The sequence below is a fragment of the Sus scrofa genome, chromosome 7 (genome assembly GCF_000003025.6).
Source record: "Sus scrofa isolate TJ Tabasco breed Duroc chromosome 7, Sscrofa11.1, whole genome shotgun sequence".
In the NCBI taxonomy this organism is placed as follows: Eukaryota; Metazoa; Chordata; class Mammalia; order Artiodactyla; family Suidae; genus Sus; species Sus scrofa.
This window is the reverse complement of record NC_010449.5, coordinates 64,947,406-64,974,113: the sequence shown is the minus strand read 5'-3', so window position 1 is coordinate 64,974,113 and position 26,708 is coordinate 64,947,406. Positions and strand designations below refer to the sequence as shown.

Below are 26,708 nucleotides of genomic sequence, written 5' to 3'. Positions count from 1 at the left end.
ATTTGTGTCTTCTTAGGGCCAAACCCGCTGCACATGGAGGTCCCAGGCTAGGAGTCGAATCAGAGGTGTAGTCACCATCCTACACCACAGCCACAACAATGCCAGATCTGAGCAGCATCTGTAATCTACACCACAGCTAAAGGCAACACTGGATCCTTAACCCACCGAGTGAGGCCAGGGATCGAACCTGCATCCTCATGGATACTAGTCAGATTTGTTTCCGCTGAGCCACAACGGGAACTCAAGTCTTTTTTTATAACAGTTACTCTAACATTTGTGAGGTGATATCCCATCAAGATTTTGATTTGCTTTTCCTTGATAATTAATGATGTAGAGCATCTGCTGGCTCTCTGTATTTCTTCTCTGGAAAAATACCTATTCAGATCTTCTCTCCATTTTTAAATCAAATTGTTTTGGTTTTTTTGCTATTGAGTTGTATGAGCTCTTTACATATTTTGAATATTAGCGCCTTAACAAATATAATATTTATGAATATTTTTTCCTACTTATCAGGTTACATTTTCATTTTGTTAATGATTTCCTTTGCTGTGCAGGAGCTTTTTAGTTTTTGGTGCCAGATGCAAAAAATCACCACAAGATCTATGTTAAGGAGCTTACCACTTATGTTTTCTTCTAGGAGTTTTATGTTTTCAGGCCTTATGTTCAAGTCTTCAATCCATTTGGAGTTAATTTTTGTGTATGGTGTAAGACAGTGGCCCAGTTTCATTCTTTTGCTCCTTAGCTTATGCATTCATCTAAAGTTAATGTGCTATTTTTAATGAATCTTTTTTACTTATGAAAAACAAGTCAAACAAGAGTTAGCAATTAGTTAAAGAGCATATAGTTAAAACAAACAAAATAAAGGAGTTCGTACTGTATAATCACTAAGGATCCATTTTCCTGCCTCAAATAACTCAGGGTCTGTGAAAAGAAAAAATGTGATGCAATAAATATATTGCATTACAGTGCAATAACTGCAGATGTTACACTAGATAAAATGGAGGGGGTGACCACTCCTGCTAGAAGGCCAAAGGAGGAAGTGTTGGCTATAATATCAATTAAGATAGACAAAATACGACTTAGCAATTAAAAGGTCACTGGCAACCTCTACTAACCAGAGTTAGAGGCAAAAGTTACTTTGCACCGTGCTGAGAACTGAACAAGGTCAGGGAGGTGTAGCAAAATTCTTTAAAACTGAGTTTTCTCTAAAGTTATATTCAAGAAATCAAAAACCTAAGCAAATAGGTGATCTTCAGACAAATACAACAGAAAGTGTTCAAAATAATGCATGTAAAGAATAATCTTCAAACAAATTTACATAAACCAACTCAGGATTTAATGTCTTAGTGAAAACAGGTTTCCTTCATAGTTTCTCCAGACTTGTGGCAAGGGTCAGATTACCATAATCTGCAGAACACCATATACCATCGACCAGGAATGCATTTTTAGAAAGATCTCTTTCCATAATCATCTGAGAGAAAGAGAAAGTAATCCAAATTTTAACACAATGGCAGTCTTCTTCCAATTTTGCTAATTCAAAGTGATAAACATTAACACCCAAGAACACCAATAGTTTTGCTTTGCTCAGGATAAATGATCAAAATAGCTCTGTTGCCAAACTATGCCTCTCCTAAACTGCCTGTAATTTCCAAAAATCCAAACACTTCAGCACAGAGAAAACAGAAAACAAAAAACTAGTTTTTTTTGTTTAACTCTAAAATCGTAAGACTACATAGGATATTAACGGAAGGTAGGTTTGGAATACCAAAAGTCTCTTCTTTTATTTGGCATTTTAGCATTCTCCACGATTATAACAACTCTTAGGTTCCTCACCAAGAACCTAAGTATATGAAAAGTGTTTAATTCAAGAAGGATAGTGGCCATATTCATGCACCCTGCTCAAGTGAGAAGAGTGTCTCAGAAAGATAAGACTGCTCCAAGGGAGAAAGGTTTGAAATTTAAGCCCATTTCCTATTTTGTTGACACTTTCATTAAACACAATTTTTAAAAAAAAAATCAGCAATTACCAAAGATTTTAATTAAACCTCTTTAAAAATAAGACATCATCCTTGTCAAGTTACCTAACCCAAGTTCACCTAAGTAGTTACAAAAGTGAACTCTATTTGAGTAACAAACAAGTCTGTACAGGAGCAAAATAAGATGTATACTCCTACTTAAAAGTACTGTCTGCTGGAAAAACTTCTCTAGATATCACATGTTTTACCTGTAGCTTCTTCTGTGGAGCTGAAGAAAAAGAAGGCTTACTTAAAATAGAAGCCCCAAAGAACTCTTTTCTATCTTCACTACTCATTTCTCCGACAGATGCGGCGTTTGCCTGAAGCCCTCCCTCCGTGAATCCCCCACTCAGAAAAGGTGCCTCCTACACACAGTTTACTTGGTTGCTGTTAACTCTCGGTTTCTAAGCCACAAAGGGATTCCTTCTGAGTAGAGAGGATAAAGCACAAGAAAGAGGGAGGATCAGGCTGTTTCAGCGATGGATCAATTCAGGTTCTCACTTGGAGATCCTGTTTAAACACAGCTCTAAAACACCCCGTCGTTAAGTGACACGGGACAAGAGGATCTCTTGGGAAAAACCAGGCGAGGACCTAAAAATTTAGGGGTTGAAACTACACACGCAGTAGCTCCTCCGGATTCATATCAAAACAATAGCGAGTGGCACATGTCAGGCGGCCCACATGCGCAGGGGGATAAAGAAGAAGCTGACTGGGGTTGGAGTTGAACTTGTCTTAACCCCCTCCCCCAACCCCCTCCGGCGCTCTCCAGGCTTCGCAAAAGTGAAAACGAGGGGGCGCCCGGGGCCCTGCTCTCCCGCACCTCCTCTTCCCCCGCCCAGCCCCGACTTCTTCCTCACCCGGTCTCCCGGGGCGGAGACGCTGAGTTCCCCGGGGCCGGGAGTTAGTCACCAAGAAGAGGCGGTGACAGAGCGCACGGCTCGCTTAGCACACTCCGAGGCCTAGCCTCATCGGACACCGGAGGCAGCCGGCGGAGGCTCTCCCGGGCCCCCTGGCCCCCGGCCCGCTGGGGAGCCCCCTCCTTCCCCGAGTCCCAACTCCGCTCCGCCCCCGCCCCTACCCTAGGCAGCTCCAACGTCAGGCTCTACTCCAGACCAAGGAAACAACGCCCAGCCCGGCCGTTTCCTGCCCCCAGGGGCGGGGATTCCCTCCCGGGGCCGGGGGACGGCGGCTCCGCGCCGCTGACCCGAGCGGGGATCCCCTCGGCCGCCAGGCGGGGATCCCGGAACTGGCCCCGGAGCGCGCGTGTGGCCGCGGCGGGGAGGGGCGAGGCGGGGAGTTTCCGCCGCTCGGCTGCCGGGCGGCTGCCGCGACTGGAAGCTGTCCCCGCGGCCGGCCTGGGACCCGAGGCTACTCTGCCCGGGCCGGCTCTACCCACGCGCGCCGCGGCCAGTGGGGCCAGCCGGGGGCCCCGCGCAGTCACTGGTTGGGCTCGGGGGCCAAAGAAACGCGGGCCCGCGACCACCCGTCACTTTCCCGTCGCCCCACCAGAAGCCCAGAGCGAGAATAAGGAAAGAGACAAAAGGACGTGGGGGAGAGAGTCCACACACTCCCTCGCACCCCCCGCGCCCGGCCCTTACTCGTAGTGGCGGAAGATCTCGTTGGTGACTTTACAGTAGAAAACTTCCTCGTCGGGCCGTAGGTCCGCGGGCGGCTTCTGTCTCACAAACGGCTTTCGGTGTAGCAGCGGCATCTCGTGTCCGCCCGCGGGCTCACCCGGACCCTCGGCCGCCCGCGCCGGCCCCGCTTCCCTATCAAAATTGGAGGGAAAGGAAAGCCGGTAAGGTGGGGAGCGCTCGGCGGCGGCGTGGGCCGGTCCGCGCGCCGGGGAAGCTCGACTGCCTTTTGTGTGACTGACGCGCCGCGACTGCCACCGGAGCCGAGGTCGCTCCTGTCGCGGCCGGGGTATCGAAAGAGCGGAGCCGCCCCACCTCCGCACGCCCGGCTGCCGGCTCACAATGGGGCCGGACGCCCGGCCGCGGGCGGGCAGTGCGGGAGCGACGGCGGCCCCCTCCCCCGCGCCCTCTCCCAGCCCGCGGCCGCCGCCGCCGCGGGGCTCACAACGTGCTCGGCGCGCAGCCGGCCGGCCCGACGCCGCGAGGGAGCTCGCTGCGGGCGGACCCCGGAGTCACTCCGCTTTGTTCCCCCGCTCTCCTCCACTTCGCTGCCGGCGTCGGCCGGCTCCCGAGCGACCACACGGAGCCCCTCACCTGCAAGTACGCCGGCTGCCACTTCTCCACCTTCTCAACTACAAAGGCGGCGAGGGGAGGCTCTGTCCCCCCCGGGGGGTCGCTTCCCGCCGGCCCCGCGGCGCTGCTGGCCGCCGCTTCTCCCGCTGCCACGGCCTGGCTCCGCGCGGGGAATCGCGTCCCACCGCCACTTCCCCGCCTCTCCGAGCTCCTGGGAAGTTTCTGATCTACTTTCGGCTCCGAAGGAGGAAGAGCTGTTGGGAGGAGCTTTTCACTTCTCGCTTCTACCTTTTTATTGGCTACTCGATGACTTTTACAGCCTGTCACTGATACAGGAAGAGACGGCGGAGAGCCTGGGAGAGCTACATTATTAATTAATAGAGCAACCCCTTGTGAAGAATCAGAAGCATCCTCCATGTTTGCGATTATCAACCCAAAGATCTGCGAAGAGCGCTGGGGTTTCATAAACACGCGACTAACAAAGTAAAGCCTTCCTCTTCAAGTCTGGCACCAGCGCTTGGTTCCGCGATGGGAAAAGGAGTCCTATTGAGATTTAACTTTTATTTTAAGGAAGGGAAGAGGGAGGAGAAATAAGAAGTGGAAAATATTTTGATATTTTCTAATTCAAAATTAGAGTTCTCATGTCTAAAAAATAATTTGCTTATGTAAAACCTTCACCTTGAAAATACCTTTCTTGACAGCAATGCTCTTTACTACTAAGGACAATTCAAAGACCTAAAAAAGTATGTCGGAAAATGTCATCATGCCTATAGGGCCCCCTCGTATTTAAATTAAAAAGTAGTATTTAGAAGAATACGGCGCTGAAAACATTCTGCAAGGGATCAGTATTTAATTCAATAATTCGGAATTTTAAAGATTGTGGATTTACTAGTGAAATTTTCCCTAAAACGACTTTCCCATATCAATGATTTCCATATGTGAAACTAATTTTAATGATATAATGTGACTTTCGAATTTAAAAGAATTTTCCAAAACTACAAATAACTTTAAATGTTTGCCAGCTTTATATTAAATGGTCTTTTTGGCGACAACCTTTGACATTTGCTTACTTGCATATTAACATGTAAGAATGGGCCTAAAAGACAATTTGAAGAGCAGCCATTCAACAAAGGATGTAACTAATTACTAATATTATGAAATGATCTCAGTCGTAGAAACAATGTGGGATCATCTTTGTTTCTTCAAATTAAGTACATATGTGTACTGGAGCAGAAAATGTAAGGGATCTATTCAAATCTCAAGAGTTGTCATTTTTAAACTTCTTTTAAGATACTTTTACGTGGCTAGAAAAATTTTGTGATTCAAAAATCATTAATAAAATTAATGCATCTTAGTGTATAGTCAAAGAGGCTTGGACATACTTTCAGGGGTTAGTAAGTATATTCCTCTGGATAAACTTCAAAAAATTACCCACTCAAAGATTTGAAGTTTTAAACTGGCCACCCACTAGTACACTGAGTGACACTATAGAATTCCTTACCTAGAAAGTAATTTTCCAGGTGAAAAACTTAGAGCCAACAAAGATAGACTCATAACAGGGACAAGGAGGATGGATAATTTTCAACCAATATTGAAGCATCGCTCTCACAGTTCAAAATCCCAACTTAACTCTCAAGCTAAAAATGGGTGAAATTTTATCTGAATATATAGTATTTATATTCCTTAGGTCTGTTTGTTAAGCCGCTAAAATCTCATTAAAATCATGATCAAAAATAGTAATGTTGATTTTGTTTCTATTAAATACAATTTTTTAAAGAATTGGATTCTCTTTTTGTACTAACCTAAAATTGAAATTTTATTCTACTTGAAAAAACACTATCATCTCAATTTCCCTACTACCATACTCAAATTTCAATACCATCATAACCCAGTTCTCTCAGTTACACTAAGATTTTAATTTGATTCATAGTTATTATTTCAGAACATGTTCAGTAAATAACTAACATTAAAAAGTTTAGTTTTTATGTGTTTATAATGTTTGATCGAATTGATAGCATATTAAGCTAACTTAAAATAACACTTCTCTTAAAGTTATCCTACACGTTTACTACTAAAAGCTTACCTAATATTTATTTCATATTTTGGTGTCATGATCACCTCTTTGCTTTATTAATTATTACTTCTAGGCCATTGAGAGTGAAAACTCACTTGCTATATTCAGAAAGTAAAGGATGCTGTCATGTAATAGGGCTTTGTGTGGAAAAAAAATGGATATATTGTAAACTATAAAAGTTAAGGTATCACAAAGAAAAAAGAAAACAATGAAATTAAGTCCTTAACAATTAAGTTAAACATTTTTCCTCCATTTATGTGCCAAGTCACTGTACTTCCTCATGCAAGGGATACAACACAAATGTATCCTATCCTGGCCTCAAAAAATGTACAATCTTATATGGAAGAGATGATGTAAAGACAAATAACAGATACAAGAATTATTTGAGTCCTGATGATCATAAGTAGTGTAATGCAAAAAGAGAAGTAATAAAGATTGAAAGAAACTATAGAAGGGGAACCCACGGTCGGTCTTAAATTAAGTCATCCACAGGGCATAATGTGAAGGGCAACAGAAAGCTCATGTTCCACCATATCCCCCCACGCCCCATAGTCTCAAGATCCAACCATCTACACCCTGTCATCCCTTTGTGTAAAGACCCCAGTGGTCCCCACTTATATGTAAAATGTAAATATACTAGTTAGGCAGGACATAATATCATCAACACCTAGTTTACATATTTGAGAAAGTATACTGCTTTAGGTAAAGACAAAACAAGATTATGAAATATGTTTTACAAGCTTGAGCTAGAATACTTTTCCTGTATTCTATTGACTGGTTGAAAAAGGCTTTACTTAGGTGGTTTGGTGAGACAGTAATTACTCAGAACTGAAAGAAACTTTTGGGAACTCTTAATTCTCTCATTTTGTAGCTGAGAAACAGAAGCCCAGGAACTGAAATCTAGGCCCCTGACTCCTTGGTCTAGTTTCTTTAGACGACACTGCTCTTTCCATAATATCTAATTTTCTTGTAGACTCTACTCATGCTGTATCTATAAATAAGCTAAGACAACATTAGAAATCCTTCCTAAACTGCTAAAATGTGGAAGGGGATAAGTTATATATATTACTCATGATCAGAAATAATAATTCTTGGTGGCTCAGTGGTTAACGAATCCGACTAGGAACCATGAGGTTGCGGGTTCAATCCCTGGCCTGGCTCAGTGGGTTAAGGATCTGGTGTCGCCATGAGCTGTGGTGTAGGTCGCAGACGCAGCTCGGATCCAGCATTGCTGTGGCTCTGGCGTAGGCCGGCGGCTACAGCTCTGATTAGACCCCTGGCCTGGGAACCACCATATGCCTTGGTGTGGCCCCATAAAGCCAAAATAATAATAATAATTGAGAATTATCCAGGAAAGCAAAAGGGGTGATAAGAATCTTAAATCTAATTGAAGAGCTGACAAATCCTATCTCCGTGCTTCGGTTAACATATCTAACAAATATAACACTTCATGTCCCTCACCTCTAAGTTGCAGTTATACAAGTATAGCTGAGAATGATGTCTTAAAAATACATACAAAGAATATCTTCAACTTCATAACTCTTGCTTTAGTATCTCTGACACCTGTCTCAGCTCTTCTATGTTCTCTTTTTAATGTCTTTCTAATTCATGGCATTTTGCCTATAAAAGATTTATATACATTGTTCTTTGGAAGCAATGAATATGTTTCCCTTCATATCTGAAATCACTGGCCTAGTATTAGGATGGTAGGGCTTGACCTTAGTTGCTCACTGAAATCACCAAAGGGGTTTTGGAAAGACACTGATGCCTGGGTGTCAACCAATTAAAACAATTTCAGAAGTAGGGACCCAGGCATTTGGTGTTTAAAAGTCTATTCAGGTGATTCTAATGTACTGCCAAGGTTGAGAACTACTATGCTTTGAGGAGATTGGATTGTTAATGCTGAAGTAGTAATGTTGGCAATTCAGAATTCACTTTTTATTCAATGCTTTCTGATTAAAGTCATGAATTATGGGATGGTAGTGGGGTTGAAAGAATAGTCTATGACCATTATCATTATCATGGTAATAGTTTACATTTAATGAAGGCTTCCAGCTTATGGCGCGTACTAAGGACTTTAAATGAACCATCTCATGCCGTTCTCACAACAAAGTACTATTCATCATTTCCATTTTACATATGAAGCCATTGAGGAGTTCCCATTGTGGCTCAGTGGAAACGAATCCAACTAGGAACTATGAGATTGCAGGTTCAATCCCTGGCATTGGCTCAGTGGGTTAAAGATCTGGCGTTGCCGTGAGCTGTGGTGCAGGTCGAAAGACTTGGCTTGGATCTGGCGTTGCTGTGGCTCTGGTGTAGGCTGGCAAGCTGTAGCTCTGATTAGACCCCTAGCCTGGGAACCTCCATGTGCCTTGGGTGCAGTCCTAAAAAGACAACAACAACAACAACAACAACAAAAAACATATGAAGCCATTGAGGCTCAGAGAGGTTAATTAAGTAGCATGCCCAATGTCATACAGCCCAGAAACAGAAAAGCCAAAATTATCAACTCTGGTGTCCAAGCTCCTTATTATACTATTCTATATTTTTACGGGACTGATTTGCTAATATAGCTTAGATATAAATTGAAACAGGGAACTTGAGCCAATCCATTGAACAATTTAGAATTTGTTAGCAGAAACCATGGAGAACTTAAAAGATCATCTCAGAGTGGAGAAAGCCTACGTACCATAGAACACAAAGCCCAGAATCCATAAAGATATTCTATAAAATAAAAATCAAAAATTTCTGCATAGCAAATGCTACCACAACGTTGGAAGACAAACACCAAACTGGGAAAAGAATTATTTGCAATTCACTGACAAAGGGATACTTTCCCTAATATATAAAGGATTTCCTATTTCCCTAAAACAGAATAATAAATCAGAATAGCCCAAGAGACTGAGAAAAATATAAATGGCTTTAAAAGACATATAAAAAGACATATAAAAAGATTCTCAGCCTCATTCATAATAAGAGAAATGCAAATTAAAACTAAACTGAGATAACATTTTTCAACTTTCAGATGAGTGATCACTATCATATGTTGGTAAGTCTGAGGAAATAGGCAAACTGGGCAATATTTATCTAAAATTACAAATGTATCTTTAGGAAGATATCCCACAAGTATATTTGAAACTCTTTGTTTTGGCTTTGTTAGGAATAGCATAATACTAAAATTAATGGAAATGTCCGTCATTAATAAATTATTATATGTTCATACAATGGAATAGTATATGGACATAAGAAAGTTTTTAAAGGTTAATTAAAATACATACAGGGGCTAATGTACACACACATTTGTTTGATACATAAATTACATCTGGAAAGATATATTGGAAAATAACACACTAGTTACTTCTGGAAAAAGAGTTGCAAGGGGACAGGGATCAAAGTAAAACTTTTCACTTGCAGAAAGATGAATAAATGTTTTTAAGATACAGAGATCAGATGGTAAAGTGGCAGGTCAGAACAGGAAGCTGATGTAATAAAGTCCTCAAAGCAACAATTGCAAATAAGTTTAGAACTGCAAATAAAAAGTAAAAATGTCCTTTTTTACAGGACCTCACTTAGTGCTTTTCCCATGACAAGAGTTCAATACATATTTATTGGATGGATGAACAGTTAGCTGGATATATAAAATACAAATTTAATTTGATTAAAGTGAAAGAAATAGAGTCAGATGGATGCTGTTTCCCCATCTTAACCTAGAAACAATTTAAAGTACACATTCCCAGAACACTCTTTCTAGAGAGTTTATGTTTATTATTAGTTATATACAAATTTATAGAACAAGTCATACTATATTCAGCCAAATAGATGTACTATTGTTTTTAAAAAATAAGACATATAAGGAATAAGCAGAAGTTTTTAAAGTTTGAATTACAAGCTTATTTTGCTTATTTTTATCAACTACAAAACTAATTTTTAAATTTTAATTTATCTATAGTAAAATAGCTACCAGATAAAACTACACTAATACTTGCCATCTCAATTACTAATTTCTGTTAATAATGAGTATAAAATACTGGAATATACTACTTAGTTCCTCTATCTCTTTAATGTTCAAGCTATAACTTATTACCAGATATCATTTTAAATATCACTATATCACTTTTTTTTGGTCTGTTTAGGGCCACACCCGAGCCATGTGGAGGTTCCCAAGTTAGGAGTCAAATCTGAGCTGTAGCTCCTGGCCTACGCCACAGCCACAGCAACACCAGATCCCAGCTGCATCTTTGCCCTACACCAAAGCTCGAGGCAACACAAGATCCTTAACTCACTGATATGGAGGGGCCAGGGATCCAACCTGCGTCCTCATGGATGCTAGTCAGATTTGTTTCCCCTGAGCCATGACAGGAACTCCCTCTTATTTCTGTTGCCATCTAGAACCCAGGAGTCCTGCTACTATCCTATTTTCTCTGGTCTAAATATTTAGGTCGAAATGCCCATTTCTTATTTCCTTAGCACAACTGAAATGTGTCCTTTTCAGCTACCAGTAAACTGTTTCTCAACAACCTTTTACTATCTAGACACCACATACCTGGTATCTAGGAACCAGTTTACCTATCAGAACAAGCATCTTGCCTATTCAAGAACAAAAACCAAATCCCGCAATACTAAACACCTCTCTTTTCCCATTTCAAACTTCCCTCTTAAAAAGATCGCAGTTCCAGTGTGGTAGGCAGAGTAATAGCCTCTAAAGATGCCCACAGCCTAATCTCCAGAACCTGTGAATATGTTATCATACCTGGCAAAAGAAACTTGAGGATGTGATTAAGGTTAAGGATCCCGAGATGGTACAGCTGCCTGTATTATCCAGGTGGGTCCAATCTAATCACTTGAGTGCTTCTCTGTAGAGAACCTTCTCTGGGTGTGGTCAGAGATAGGTGGGAGGACTGAACAAAGGTTAGAGAGATATGCTGTTGCTGGTCTGGAATAGAGACGGGGGACCACAAACCAAGAAATGCGCTTGTCTCTAGAAGCTGCAAGAGGCGAGAGAACAGATTCTCCCCTAGAAGTCCCCAGAAAGGAACATGAACCTGCCTACCCCTTTACTTTTGCCCAGTGAAATGTGTGTTGGACTTCTGACCTTACCCACTGTTTCTGGTAATTTGTTAGAGTAGCAGTAGAAAACTAATATATCCAGAATGAAAATATTCTTAATTCTCAGCTGATTTTCACGGCAATAATTAATGATACCTTTGAACTTTAATGAATGATTTAGCTCTTTCAAGCTGAGGTTATTAGCAACTCCTACATCTAGAGTTTTCTGTCATGATTCATCTAAATGCAACCCCTGCAAGTTGCAAAAACTTATCTAGTCATTTCATAATGCAGCATTACTTTAACCATATACAACCATAACATATATACAGTCAGAATTAGCATGTATATAGTAAGAGAATGATAATAAATGGACAAAGACTTTTTTTCCTCATTAGTTTCTAACTCCTCAGACCTCCTTAGGGATCTTACTCCATCAATCTTCTTCTCTCTACCTAATATCAAACTTTGTTTCACCACTGAGATCTCTGCCCTTAGGCTGTAATCTAGTGCAAGTCTGTCATGGGGCAGGGTTGGGGGGTGGAGGGTGGGGGAGGATATGTGGGAGGATTAAGCACATCCTTCTTTATCTTCAGCACTATCTCTCTCCTCCTCTCAACCAACAATTAAAAAAGGAAACTGAGGGGTGTTCCCTTTGTGGCTCAGCCGCTAACAAACCTGACTGGGATCCATGAGGATACGGGTGTGATCCCTGGCTTCGTTCAGTGGGTTAAGGATCTAGCATTTTGGTGAGCTGTGGTGTGGGTCATAGACGTGGCTCGGATCCTGCAGAGGCCAGCAGCTATAGCTCAGATTCGATTTGACCCCTAGCCTGGGAACTTCCATGGTGTGGCCCTAAAAGGGGGGGAAAAATAGGAAATTGGGGATGGGTAGGGGTAGGAAGGACTGGGAGTTTGGGATTAGCAGATGCAAACTAATATATACAGAATGGATAATCAACAAGGTCCTTCTGTATAGCACAGGGAACTATATTCAATACCCCGTGATAAACTGTAATGGAAAAGAATATGAAAAAGTATGTATATGCATAATTGGGTCACTTTGCTGTACATCAGAAGTTAACAAACACTGTAAATCAACTACCTCATTCAATAAAGTTTTTTTAAAAAAAAAAAGAAAAAAAGAAACCTATGTTCCTTCTTTCTATTTGTTTCTCAACGCTTTGCAGCCTCCATATACTCTCCTAAAACAGCTTTTGATTCTGACCCCCTAATTGCCAAATCCAGCAGACTCTAACCAAGGAAGAGTCCATCTTATTCATTCTGCTCCTTTACATCCTCTCTTAACCTTGGCCTTTGTGACACTCTCTCCCCTGGCTTTCTTCCTGCCCCTCTGAATTTCCCCAAGTCTCTGGTATCCCCTCTTTCTTCCTCAGCCTATTCCCTAAACCGTGGTGTTTCCCAGCTTTCTTCCGGGCATTCTCTTCTCCCATCACTCCTCAGGGGAGCCTTCTCTAAACCAGCCTCTCCTCCTGACTACATTAATTGCCCCAATCCTTGCTGGAATATGAGCTTCTCTTAGGGTCTTGTTTCCTTAGGGACTCCTACCATAGCTCCTTGAAGATTTTTGAGATGAGAAATGACTCATCAAACTGACGTTTTCTGAAGATTAGCCTGGGTGTGGTATGTAAGTCTGACCGTATTGGGTAGAGCCTGAAGGCAGGGAAACCAGTTGAGAAGGCATAGAAGAAGGGAGGATGGAATGACAACAGCCTGAATTATTGCCTTGGCAATGGAAAGGAAGAAAAGCCAGGAGAAATATTTCCATGGATCTATTTAGTGACAGAACTCGATGACACATTAAGGAAGGGAGAGGAAAAGTCAGAGATAACTCAAAAATTTCAGACCTGGGAGACTAGAAAGGTAATAACATTAACAAAATTGAGGTAATCAGGTATAGAAATTAGTCTGGGAGGAAGATGGAGCATTTGATCTTAGATATGGATGATCAGAGCAGAGATGCCCTAGGCAGTTGGAAGGTTGGGCTCTGAAATCAAAAGTGAAATCAGGATTGGGAACAGATTCGCGAACTGTTTCCAGAAATATGGTTTTAAAAGCCACTAAAGTTGATGGATATACAGTAAGAAATTAGTACTTGCTAAATAAATAAACCTCTTGATACTCTTTGCTCCATTCAAGCGCTCAGCCCAAGTACCAGGATGCTCTAGACACTCACCAGCACTCCAGAATTCCTCACTGGTATTCCCACAAAGAGTAACTCCCAGCATTTGCTTTCTGTTGCCTCTTCCTTACTGATCACCATGAAGTATCTTAGGGCCCCAAAGACACACTAACCTCCCTTTAAGTCATCTAATGTTGACCTTCTATTGAAAACCTTACAAGTTTTTCTAAACCTCTTTTCCTTTTTCTCAAGCCTCTGACCTGATCTTCCTTCCTTAGCTTCACCTTCCTCTCAGCACACACTCTGTCCCCTAATGAATTCACTCCTATTGAACTGGGCCATTCAATATAACTCCTGCTCTCAAACCAAATTTTCTTTCCTTTTCACCCACCCTCTTTTCCTCCCCTATTGTCTCCTCCCTTCCGAGGCTGTAGCTCTGCCTTTGATATTTCTTTCAACCTCTAGGATCTTATTCCATGACTTCTTTCTCTAATATCTTCTCACGTCAGTTGCTCCTTTTTTGGGGAAGGGGGTGGCTACTAACAAATTCAAGCCCATCTTATACTTAGAAAACCTTTTTTCCTTCACTCTGATTTCCTCAGAGCTACTATCTTACTGTTTGGTTTTGTTTTTTTGTGTGTGTGTGATTAAGTAATATGAATTTTACCAATGTATGATCTTGATAGTGGGTTGAACTCTGGCTAGAGCAGTTTTATATGTGTTAATATGTCCTACAGGTTTGTGTCACAGACTCCAAAATGTAAGTTCCAGAAATCATGTGATAAATTAATCATAAAGTGTTTTCAGCTATGACTAATCAAGAAATAGTTGTGTGATTTGGGATGCTGACTTCTGAGAAACAAAAAATAATCTAACACTACTTTGCCTTTATCTGTGTCCAAGGAGTGAAATTTGTAAATGCACTTAAGAGTTGTCACGTGATAGTTATCTTTTAGTCATCAGCTAGGATTTTTCTAATGTCTGTAACAATAGCAATTATACTCACCTGTAAACAAGGTCTTGGACAATCCCCAGGGCAACGAATGTAGATGTTAGCATGAGAAGTGGGCAGTCAAGTTTTAAACTTAGAAGGCACCATGCAAACACTAATTTTTTTGATTATTAGATGCAATCAATCTTACTTCATAAAAGTTATTTCTGTTTTAGAACTTTTTAGCAGGAAAGTTGACAGTGCTTTCTTCTCTGTTGTCTATACACACACACCCACACTTCTCCTTCTATCATAAAAAGGTACCTTTTCGGGAGTTTCCATTGTGGCTCAGCAGAAACGAATCCAGCTAGTATCCATGAGGATGTGGTTTCGATCCCTGGGCTCGCTCAGTGAGTTTAAGGATCTGACATTGCCAAGAACTGTGGTGTAGGTTGCTGATGTGGCTCAGATCCCATGTTGCTGTGGCTCTGGCATAGGCCGGCAGCTCCAGCTCCAATTTGACCCCTAGCCTGGGAAGTGGGAACTCCCAAATGCTGCAGGTGCAGCCCTAAAAAGCAAAAAAAAAAAAAAAAAAAAAAAAAGAGAGAGAATGAAATACGTAAAAACAAATTAGCTTTCATAACCAACTTTAAAAGTTTATAATTTTATTTAAAAATACATTTTTTATGTTCTCTCAAGAAAGTTAAGGCCATAAAGCTAGGAAACTTCTGAAAAATATTTAAAGATATTATAATCTATAGTAAAGCAAGTTTATTCTTTATAATTGGCTATAAAAATTCAATTAAAAATCATTTAGGCATTCCCTAGCAGCCTAAGGGGTTAAAGATATTGCATTGTCACTGCTACAATGCAGGTTCCATCCCTGGCCCCGGGGAACTTCCACATGACACGGTTGTGGAAAAAAAAAAAAATCATTTAGAGAGCAACTGCTAGGTTTAAAACACTTTGTCAAGCACTGAGCTTAATATTTAAGTATAATATAAGAAAAGTCGGGAGTTCCCAGCATGGCGCAATGGCAATGAATCCGACTAGGAACCGTGAGGTTGCGGGTTCTATCTTTGGCCTCTCTCAGTGGGTTAAGGATTCGGTGTTGCCGTGAGCTGTGGTGTAGGTCACAGATGTGGCTCGGATCTGGCGTTGCTGTGCCTGTAGTGTAGGCTGGCAGCAACAGCTCTGATGAGACCCCTAGCCTGGGAAACTCCATATGCCTCGGGTGCAGCCCTAAAAAAAGAAAGAAAGAAAGAAAAGAAACCGTCCAAGATCCCACAGTATGCAAGTGGAAGATCTGAGATTCAAAAGCAGATTGATGATATGTCAGAGTCTATTTATTCAACAAATATTTTTGAGTGCCTTGTATATGTTAGATACTTAGGCTAATCAGGGAAGAAAACAGAATATCCCTGAATTCTTGGTGCTTATATTCATTAGCTGACAACTCCTCTGTCTTCTTCCCTACCACTCACCTACACAACTAAAGGTGAATTCACTTTCCCAAGATTAACCCTTTTACCCAGCTTGTTGATGTTATCTTTATCACGACTCCTTTGAAACCTAGTTTAATTATTGCTTCTTGCCCGGGATCCATCCAACAACATTAAATATATATGTCTCATCTTGGAAAATGACTCTACTTGTCACGGAAATTCTTTTCTCTCACTTCACACCATACTCCATATTCCACAGCACTTTCCTAATCTTCTGCTACCTTGTTCTCCTTCCAACAGTCGTTCACAGTCCTCATGCCTCTCGATTTGTCTGCAACATGAAACCATTCTGGACACTCTTAAAAACTCCTTCCTTGACTGATGAGATGTTAGTTGCCTTCTCTTAGCTTTAATATAATGGTGTTTCTACATCCATTAGAGTATCTTTAAGAAAAAGTAAAGGGGCCATCTCCTGTGAACACTGTCTTCACAGTAAGATGCTACTAAGTGAATAAGTCAGGAAATGGCTGATTTTTTCTTGAAATCATCTAGAGGAATTTTTTCTTTCATGTTTTTAAGAGCTTTCTAATACAAACAAGATGATACATGTTCATATTTATTGTATTATGGATTTCATTGCAAAGTAGGACTACAGGCTAGTATAAAAGTCAGATTTTGTTTCCACCACTCTGAAGGTGACTCAGAACTGCTTCTGACTCAAGATATGCACTCAGAACCAGATACAAGAATTTAAAAAGCATGGATTTGGAATCATTTAATGGTAAGACAAAAAGTTCCACATAAATCAAGTATATTCTGGCCCGATAATAACACAATTTAGTGACTTTAAATCATTAAGGATAAAATTATATTTAACGTACTACTCAAAGTCTGAGCATGTATATGCTACATATCTATGTATTTAAAATATACACACTTTTTTAAAATCTTTCCCATTGTGAATTACATTGAACAGTGCACAAAATAAATATACAGCTCAACTAATTATCACACACACACACACACACACACACACACATACGCACACACGCACACACGCACGCGCACACACACACACAAACCACTACCCAGGTAAAGGAAGAATATAGCTTGCACTCCACTATTTATGAGATTCGTACATGTTGCTACACATAGCTGTAGTTCATTCATTTTCATCACTGTAGCATTCTAGCATATGTATTCACCATAATTTATCCTAGTACAATACTAGTTGTACTTTTGCCTTTGAATATTCCTGTGCCTGTCTCTTGGACATGTGAATGTACAGATAGGGGTGAAATTGTTGGGTCATAGGATATGCCTATTTTTAGCTTTAATAGAGAGTCCAACTCTTCCAAAGTGGTCATGCAAGTTGGTGCTCCCACCAGCAGCATTATATAAATTATAGTAACTACGTATCCTCACTAGTACTTGGAATTGTCTTGCTTTTCAGTCATTATGGTGAGTATGTAATAATACCTTCCTGTAGCTTCAATCTGCATTTTCCTGACTACAAATGAGGTTAATTATATATTCTTACATGTTTCTTGGCCCATTTAGACTTTTCTTGGGTGATACCCTCTTTACATTTTAAAAGATTTTGATATTGGAGTTCCTGTTGTGGCTCAGCAGAAACGAATCTGACTAGGAACCATGAGGTTATGGGTTCAATCCCTGGCCTCACTCAGTGGGTTAAGGATCTGGTGTGGCGGTGGTTACAGCTCCAATTGGACCCCTAGCCTGGGAACCTGCATATGCTGAGGGTGCAGCCCTAAAAAGACAAAAAAAAAGATTTTGATATTAAGTGGTTGAAATAAACAATGTATTTTGTCAGAGGGAACAAGGGCAAGGAACAGCCATCAAAAGGACTTTAATTTTGTTACTGGGCTCTCAGAGCAAGGCAAAAAAGACCAAAAGTTACTCTGTAAAACAAAGGAGAATCATTGTTTCTACTGACTGAGCTTGAGGCCAGCAAATAGAGAGAAAATATTATTTTCTCAGTAGGCCTTAGAGAAATTTATCTAGGTTTCAAAAATATGTAAGTTTTGTGGCATCTAAGAGAACAGGGAAGCTAGAGCCAGAGGAACCCTGCTCTATCATATTCCCTCCTAGATCTTGGGAGAGAGAAGGCACTGGCTTAAAGAACAGGCTTCAAACAGTTTCAAGTGGCTTTTGGTAGCACCGGAGAGTCTTATAACCAGAAAGGATATTTTCAAGAAAGACTGTAAGCCTGACAGGTTACAGTCATAGGCTAAAAGTGAAGCTGCAGTGGAGGCTGGGATGGGAGGGACAGCTAACCACTGGATGATCATATATGGGAAACTTAGAAATACAGAAAAGTTTCATTTCCCCTCCAGGTCAGATTACTGAGGCATTTGGCAAATTCTGTTTTATCAAATGAGAAAAATCCCTTATTTGCCAGATACCCCTATAATAGTTAAGGCTAATTAATCATGCTAGAGTGGAGTTCCCCTCGTGGTGCAGTGGTTAATGAATCCGACCAGCAACCATGAGGTTGTGGGTTTGATCCCCGGCCTTGCTCAGTAGGTTAGGGATCCAGCATTGCCTTGTGCTGTGGTATAGGCCGAAGACACGGCTTGGATGTGGCGTAGGCCAGCAGCTACAGCTCCAATTAGACCCCTAGCCTGGGAACCTCCACATGCCAAGGGTGTGGCCCTAGAAAAGACACACACACACACACACACACACACACACACACACACACACACACACACACCATGCTAGAGCAACAACGGGCTGTTACAGAAAGCAAATGCATTGGTAAAACTGGAGTTTTAAATTTCCGTTTGGCACATAAGGCCTTGGGAAACAAACTTTCCTCATCTATGAAGAGTGGAGGTAGATTCCAGGTTCCTGAATATTTCTACTGGCGTTAAATCAAAATTTTAAGGCATACGTACATTATAATCTTTATCTAATCTATTCTGGAAAATAGAATGATACAGAAAGCTTTTTTATTTACTGTACAAAGCTAGACCAACCTGAGAACAACATCTGAAGCACACAACATATACACAAAAAGAAGACCAGATATTAACACCATTTATGGAAACTGATACCAAGAACATTCCAAATAAAATATTAGCAATCAAATTCAGTGGTTTATTAACAGAATACCACACCCCAACCAAGAAGGGCCTATTTTGAGAATGTACAGATGGTTTGACATTAGGAGATCAGTAAATAAATTTCATCACATTAATGGATCAAAAGAGTAAAAATCCAAGAGTGTTTTGAGAAAGAACAAAGGGGAACTTAAATTCACTGACTGTTTCTGATTTGTAAACAAACAAACAAAAAAAACCAGTGTAAACAAAGATACAATAAAGCATAAATAGTAAATTTCAAACTTAACATTAAAACTTTAGCTACATTTCCATCAAAATCAATAACAATAAAAAAATCACCACTATTGTTGTTATTCGTCTTATCTGTTCAGGAAGCTAACTAATAAATAAGACAAGAAAAAGAAATAAGAGGTATAAGTCTTTAAAAAAATAAGGGAAATTTATCATTATGTGTAGATGATCTAATTGTCTAGAAAATCAAGATCTAATATTTAAAATCAAATATTTTACAAGTATTAAAAACTACTAATAAGAGGTTCAGAAAGATGTTTGGTTACAAGATAACTTTTCTGTATGGTAGCAGCAACATTTGTAAAATGTAAGGAAAGAAAGTTCATTTTCTTAGCTTCCACCTGTGGCTTATGTAACATTTTAAGCTTTTTATTTTGAAATAGTGGTAGAGTTGCAGTACATTGTTTAAAACTGTACAGAGAAATCTCATGTACCTTTTACTCACAGTCTGGGTTTTTTTTACTGTCCAATTAGACCCTAGCCTGGGAACTTACTTATGCCTGCGGGTGCAGCTCTAAAAAGATGAAAAACAAGGAGTTCCCGTCGTGGCTCAGTGGTTAACGAATCCAACTAGGAACCATGAGGTTACGGGTTCGATCCGTGGCCTTGTTCAGTGGGTTAAGGATCCGGCATTGCAGACACGGCTCGGATCCCAAGTTGCTGTGGCTCTGGCGTAGGCTGGTGGCTACAGCTCCGACTAGCTGTAGCCTGGGAACCTCCATATGCCTCGGGAGCAGCCCTAGAAAAAGCAAAAAAGACACACGCACACACACACACAAAACAACAACCACCACCAAACAATAACAACAACAACAAAAAAAATCAGGCTCTTTGGGACTTACTATTTATGGAGTATTTAGTCTGACTCTCCTAGGATTTAGCTTCCCAACAAAAAGCATATTCTATTTTTATTTATTTATTTATTTATTTATTTATTTATTTTTAAGGCCACATCCACGGCATATAGAGGTTCCCAGGCTAGGGGTCGAATCACAGCTGCAGCTACACCACAGCCACAGCAACGAAGGATGGGAGCCACATGTGCAACTTACACCACAGCTCACAGCAACACAGGATCCTTAACCTACTGAGTGAAGTCAGGGATCAAACCTGCGTCCTCATGGATACCACTGAGCCACGACGGGAATTCCAGACCATTAATCATTTTAATTCATTTTAATTCTCTCTATTCTAATGAAGTAGCAGGTTTTGTTTTAGACTGAATATCGTTTCTCTTGTCTTTTGAATGGCTTCAGGCTTACAAATCATCTGTAATAACATAAGCTTCTACATATGTTCTTAAGGACAGCCTAAAATTTACTTTTGCTCAAACTCTGTTCATAATAATAGAGTTTTACAACTAGGTAGGCTCCTACATCTTCTGGAGTCCACTCCTATTATATGCTTGGACCTTGAGAAGTATGTGCAAATGTTAAGATTTCCAAGAGACAACCAGCACAGAAAGTTCTCTGCAACTTGCACGTATCTGCTTTTTTTCTCCCTTTATCTATGTACAGTTTAAAGTCTAAAGCAAAGTAGCAGATCTAATAAAAAATTTGAACTGTAGTGTTTTTGTTTGTCTTTTAATTTTACAAACACATTCCAAAGCTGTTGCAACCAGTCTGTTCAAGAACAGAAGCTCATTAGTGTGTCTCAACAGTCAGAGAAAACATAAATTGCATTAAGTCAGGCTAAAATTTCCAAAATAAGCAGGACCCAGTAAAGTTCTTACATAACGTTAATGGTCTGAATTAAAATGACTATTGCCCCCAAATTTTGTACAAGGCCTATAATTACATAAACCAAACCATTATTTTGCAAGTACAGAATAAGAACACTTATTAGACTAAGGAGGTATCTTCTCAAGGAAGCACTTTCTGTACCCTGGCCCCCACAGGCTAGTGATGCTGAAAAGCTTTTTCTTGCTGCTCTCACTCCCCTACATAGATCCTGTAATACATTGTATCTATTGGTTTACATGCTAATAATCTTGGGATGGGGGTGGGCAGGGACTGTGCTGTCCTCCTCTAAAACAATACGTGACATACCATGGTCCCTTATTTAATATATCCCAGATGAAGGAGTATGAATACCATCAAGAATCTGGACGTATTTTTTCGCATCCACATTGTATGAATTTATAGAGATTTGAAATCATTTTTTCCTTCCTTTCTTTCCTTCCTTCCTTCTTTCTTTTTCTTTCTTTCTTTCTTTTTCTTTCTTTCTTTTTAGTTGCACCTGCTGCATGTGGAGGTTCTCAGGCCAGGAATCCAGCTCCCAAGAGTACTCCCAGTTTTTCCTTTCTTGAATTGTGAACAATGTAAATACATGTTAAAGGTGAGATGGGAAGTTCCCATCGTGGCTCAGTGGTTAACGAAACCGACTAGGAACCATGAGGTTTCGGGTTCGATGCCTGGCCTTGCTCAGTGGGTTAGGATCTGGCGTTGCTGTGACCTGTGGTGTAGGTCGCAGACGCCGCTCTGATCCCACGTTGCTGTGGCTCTGGCGTAGACCAGCAGCTGTAGCTCCGATTACACCCCTAGCCTGGGAACTCCATGTGCCACAGGAGCAACCCTAGAAAAGGCAAAAAGACAAAAAAAAAAAAAAAAAAAAAAAAAAAAAAAAAAAGTGCGATGGAAAGCACAACAATGCTTCCACAACAATGGAAGCCAAGAGAGATTTAGTCTCTGCCATTAACTCTATTCACTAAACTTCTTCTTCTTTTTTTTTTTTTTTCTTTTCTATTTTAGGGGTGTACCCACGGCATATGGAGGTTCCCAGGCTAGGGGTTGAATTGGAGCTGTAGCCACTGGCCTACACCACACCCACAGCAACGCCAGATCCAAGCCAGTCTGTGACCTACACCATAGCCCATGGCAATGCCACATCCTTAACCCACTGAGCAAGGCCAGGAATGGAACCCAAATCCTCATGGATCCTGGTCAGGTTCGTTAACCACTGAGCCAGGAAGAGAACTCCACTATTCACTAAACTTCTGACGGTGGAGGGCACACAATTTTTTAGTGGTAGCCTCACACATCTATAAAATAAGTTTAAATGAATGCTTGCCACAAAACCAGCTTACTCATAGATTCTGTGAGGCCCCTGGTTATTCCATAATACAGAAATGTAAATTTGGGGCCTTAGAAAAAACTGGTATTATTAACACAGTCTTTAGCATGATTGTTAAAAATTATAGTAAGATATTTTGCCTTTTTACATGATAGCGTCCTTGTACATTAGCAGAATAGGGCTTTTGTAAGCAGCTCTGTTACAGCACTGGTCACTTTGTATTACAATCATTTGCCTCCTTGATGGTTTCCATGAGACAACTAGCTCCTCAAAGAGAGGTGCCCGTGTTGCTGTATTTTATGCCTCATACCCTTCTAGCACATGTCTGGTGCATAGTGGGCCTCTGAAAATACTTTTGTTTTCTGGCGTTTTTTGTTTTGTTTTTTTTTTTAATGGCTGCATCTGCGGCTTATTGAAGTTCCCAGGCTAGGGGTCAAATCGGAGATAAAGCTGTTAGCCTACACCACAGCCACAGCAATGCAGGATCCAAACCATGTCTGCAACGTACACCACAGCTCGTGGCAACGCCAGATCCTTAACACACTGAGGGAGGCCAGGGGTCGAACGTGTATCCTCATGGATACTAGCTGGGTTTGCAACCCTCTCAGCCACAATGGGAACTCCCTGCAGTTGGATTTTTAACTCACTGTGCCACAGCCGGAACCCCCTAAAAATATTTTTTGAAGGGTGAATTCATTTTCAAAATCTTAGGTCCAACTTGAATTAGTGCAAGCATAAAGTTTCACATATTTGTAAAGGAGCTCTATTGCTGAATTTAGGAGGCTTCATGGTTATTTTAAACTCCTTTGTATTTCTCTGTGGCTTGTGTCATTATTGTTATTTAAATTTTTAAATTTCACTTTAAATATGGAAGAGGGCATATTAACCAGGAACTGATTCATATATCAAGTGGGTAGATCACAGAATCTAATTACCTATAAATTCTCTGTCAGAGGTGTTGTGAATTTTAGTATCTGCAAAGGCTTTTACCATGCTGGGATGAAAGACATTAAAGAGTAATGCATCATTAGCAACAGTGCAACGACAATCTACTTGCACAAATTTGAGAGTACATCTAAAATATCATTTCAGATTTTCTAAGAAGACATGTAAATGTGCCATATCACGACTACCACCAAAAATAGAAATAATTATTTCCAGGTAAAACAATTTATCTTTGTTAACAGAGTTTCACCTTCAGCTACATTTTAGGGGGTTTTTACTTTGATTTATTGCTGTGGTGATTACTAATGGAATTAGCTCCCAAATTACTTTATCTCTTAAAGCATACTTATAATTTATGGTCAAACCACTTCACTGTCTCTTGATACCCATTATCTAATTAATAAAAATCCCCCCTTTTTCCCTTTTGAATATCACTCAAATCAGTTTAGTTTTCTTATTATCACCACTATCACCATCCAAATCATTCCATGCCCTCTCACTCTACCTGTATTTATTCCTTCTCTCTAGCAGCTCTCTACGCTACAGATTTTTTTTTTTTTTTTTTTTTTGGACTTTTTAGGGTGGAACCTGTGGCATATGGAAGTTCCTGGGCTAGGGGTCAAATCAGAGCTGCAGCTGACGGCCTACACCACAGCTCACAGCAATGCCAGATCCTTAACCCACTGAGCAAGGCCAGGGATTGAACCCTCATTCTCATGGACACTAGTCTGATTCGTTTCCACAGTGCCATGATAGGAAATCCAGACTTTTTTTTTTTTAATGAGACCTAATCATGTCACTTTCAACTCTACAACCTTAAATGTCTTCCCTTTGCCTTTAAAGCCCACACTCCTTAGCATAGCCTTCAAAACCCTGGGCATTCTGGTCCCTCTCCTATTCCAGGTTCCTATTCCAATCACTGCTTGAGCTCGCTTCCCAGCCACACTCACCTTCTTTCAGGCCCCACACTCCCCATCTAGCCTGGTATTGCTTTCTGCTACTTACTTGTACTCATCCTTCAGAGTTCAGCTGTCTCTTCCTCATGGAGCCTAGACTGACTTCCTTGACTAAATTAAATATTTGCTAGGAGTTCCCATTGTGGCTCAGTGGAAACGAATCTGACTAGGAACCATGAAGTTGCAGGTTTGATCCCTGGACACGCCCAGTGGGTTAAGGATCCGGCATTGCCATGAGCTGTGGTGTAGGTCACAGATGTGGCTCACATCTATCGTTGCCAGGGGCTGTGGTGTAGGCCAGCAGCTGTACCTCTGATTAGATCCCTAGCCTGGGAACCTCCATATGCCACGGATGCAGCCCTAAAAAGAAAAAAAATTTTTGCTATAATCTTTCATAGCACCATGTGCGTCTCTCCATAGCCCTTACCACAAAGATAGCTTTACATTCATTTGTGTGATTGATTCTTCCACTTCTCCCACTAGATTGTATAGTCCATGAGGACACCACTTGCTCACCATTAGAGCCCCAGCTCCTAGTACAGTGCCTGGCACATAGAGGCTCAATAAATACTTGTTAATTCTCTTCTATTAATGCTTCATCTAGGTTTATTATAGGCACTAAATTAACAAAGGCAGAATCATAAAATATGAAATCATTTTTCGGAAATCATTTTATTAGTTAAATTATTAAATCCGATAATAGAAAATTACATGAGATAAAGTTTTACACCATCAATAGCATTTTTACTAGCATATTATCAATGTCACTATCTCCTTTGAACTGTTACTGTGAAATAAAAATAATAGATGACATTTACTGAACGCTTACTATGTGTAGGCACTGTGTTAAGTGCTATATATGTTATATATATTAACATAAGTGCTATATATATTATCTCATTTAATCCTTATAATACCCTCCATGCAGATATTATTAAACCCATTTTACTAATGAGAAAATGAAGGCCCAGAGAAGTTAAGTTGCTCAAAGTCAGACAACTACTAAATGGTAGAGATGATATAGCAAAGAGTCAACACAGATCTGACTGACTCTATTCACCTCCCCATCCTTTCTTAACCACAGATATCAGTATCAGTATACTAAGAGATACTAGGACATCATAGGCTATGTTAAACCAGTTCTGACCCTGAGACTCAGCTCTGGCATCGACCAGTCATTTGATCTTAAGTTACATCTCATATCCAAACCTCACTCCCATTCCCAAACCTCAGCTCCTAACAAGTAAAATGGAAATAATAGCACCTACCTTGTAGAGCTGCTATAAAAATTAGGTGTACTACACTGTATATAAAGTGCCTGACATACAATACCTATTCAATAAATCACTTTTCATTATTGTTTATATGATGTAATTTTTTTCAAGTAACATATTTAGCAACATTGTGTTTTATTTATTATTATTATTTTTAAAATTACTTGTGTTTTAGATTGTCCAGGATTGTCCTCATTTCTATAATTTAGAAACGCTGTCACAAAAGATATATTTGTCAGAGCATGTGCCCTATTTTTTTGGCTTAGAAAATGGATCATTCCACGTAAATATCATTCAGCTGAGAGCTACACCTATAAACAATACCTAATAAATCTGTGTTAGATAACCAAATGATTATTGTGCAGCAAATGTATGAAGAATCCACAGGTAAATAGAAAAATATATTTCAAATGGATCAGAAAGAATAAGCATAGTTCACAAATTACTTCTGAGTTTTATCTCTAAGTTCTGAAAAATTAGGTCCAATTTAATTTCTACAATTTGTTGCAATAATGAAAAAGCAACATCTCTGCACATTTAAGTCTATAGTTATTGATCAGTCAAAAAAGTTATGATTCACATGAGCAAAATGAATGAGCCAATAAAATATTTATTAAAATGATGCACAATATTTAATCACATTTATGTGAAAATCCAAAAAAATGTTCCATTTAATTCAAAGAAATACACGATTCAAATTGTCCACAAAAATGTTGAAAATTAATTAAACTATCTGGATGACAGTAAACAAACACAAGAACCTTTCAACATAATTACTGGAAAAAATTCTGCTTTCAAAGATAAACCAATTTTTTTTTCTAATTCTAAAACCTCAGAGAGAAACTCAAATTAGGTACTATAGTTTAAAAATAGAATTGATGAGACCTGCAACTTAAATAGTACTTAGAGTATACACTGTGTATGAAATTTAAAATTATAATTTAGTTTATATCAACAAGCAGTATTGATTTAGAACCCTAAACTTTTAAAATTATCTATTTTTTGTATTACAGTTGATTTACAATGTTGTGCCAATTTCTGCTGTACAGCAAAGTGTCCCAGTCATACATATATTCTTTTTCTCATGTTATCTTCCAACATTAGAACCTAAAATTTAAAACCTAATGTAAAGTGCCAATCATTTTCTTTTGCCTTTTTTTGGCCAGGCTCGTGGCATGTGGAATTTCCCAGGCCAGGGACCGAACCTGTGCCACAGCAGCA

General features: G+C 40.1%; 2 protein-coding genes across 3 annotated transcripts in view; both read right to left on the bottom strand.

The window, feature by feature from the left end:
• Nucleotides 1-4,488, bottom strand: part of BAZ1A (bromodomain adjacent to zinc finger domain 1A) — a 100,344-nt gene extending 95,856 nt beyond the window's left edge. Inside the window, 2 exon segments of one of the 2 annotated variants that reach the window (NM_001244159.1) lie at nt 3,614-3,784; nt 4,244-4,488. In NM_001244159.1, the coding sequence (NP_001231088.1) occupies nt 3,614-3,726 (113 nt within the window). In that variant the 5' untranslated portion in view covers nt 3,727-3,784; nt 4,244-4,488. 2 annotated transcript variants of the gene reach the window in all.
• LOC106507712 (translation initiation factor IF-2-like) lies at nt 3,746-4,687 on the bottom strand. Its single transcript, XM_021100054.1, has 3 exons — nt 4,194-4,687; nt 3,841-4,138; nt 3,746-3,784 (listed from the first exon to the last, which is right to left on the bottom strand). Exons 1-3 carry the CDS (start codon nt 4,685-4,687, stop codon nt 3,746-3,748), a joined length of 831 nt encoding a protein of 276 aa, XP_020955713.1.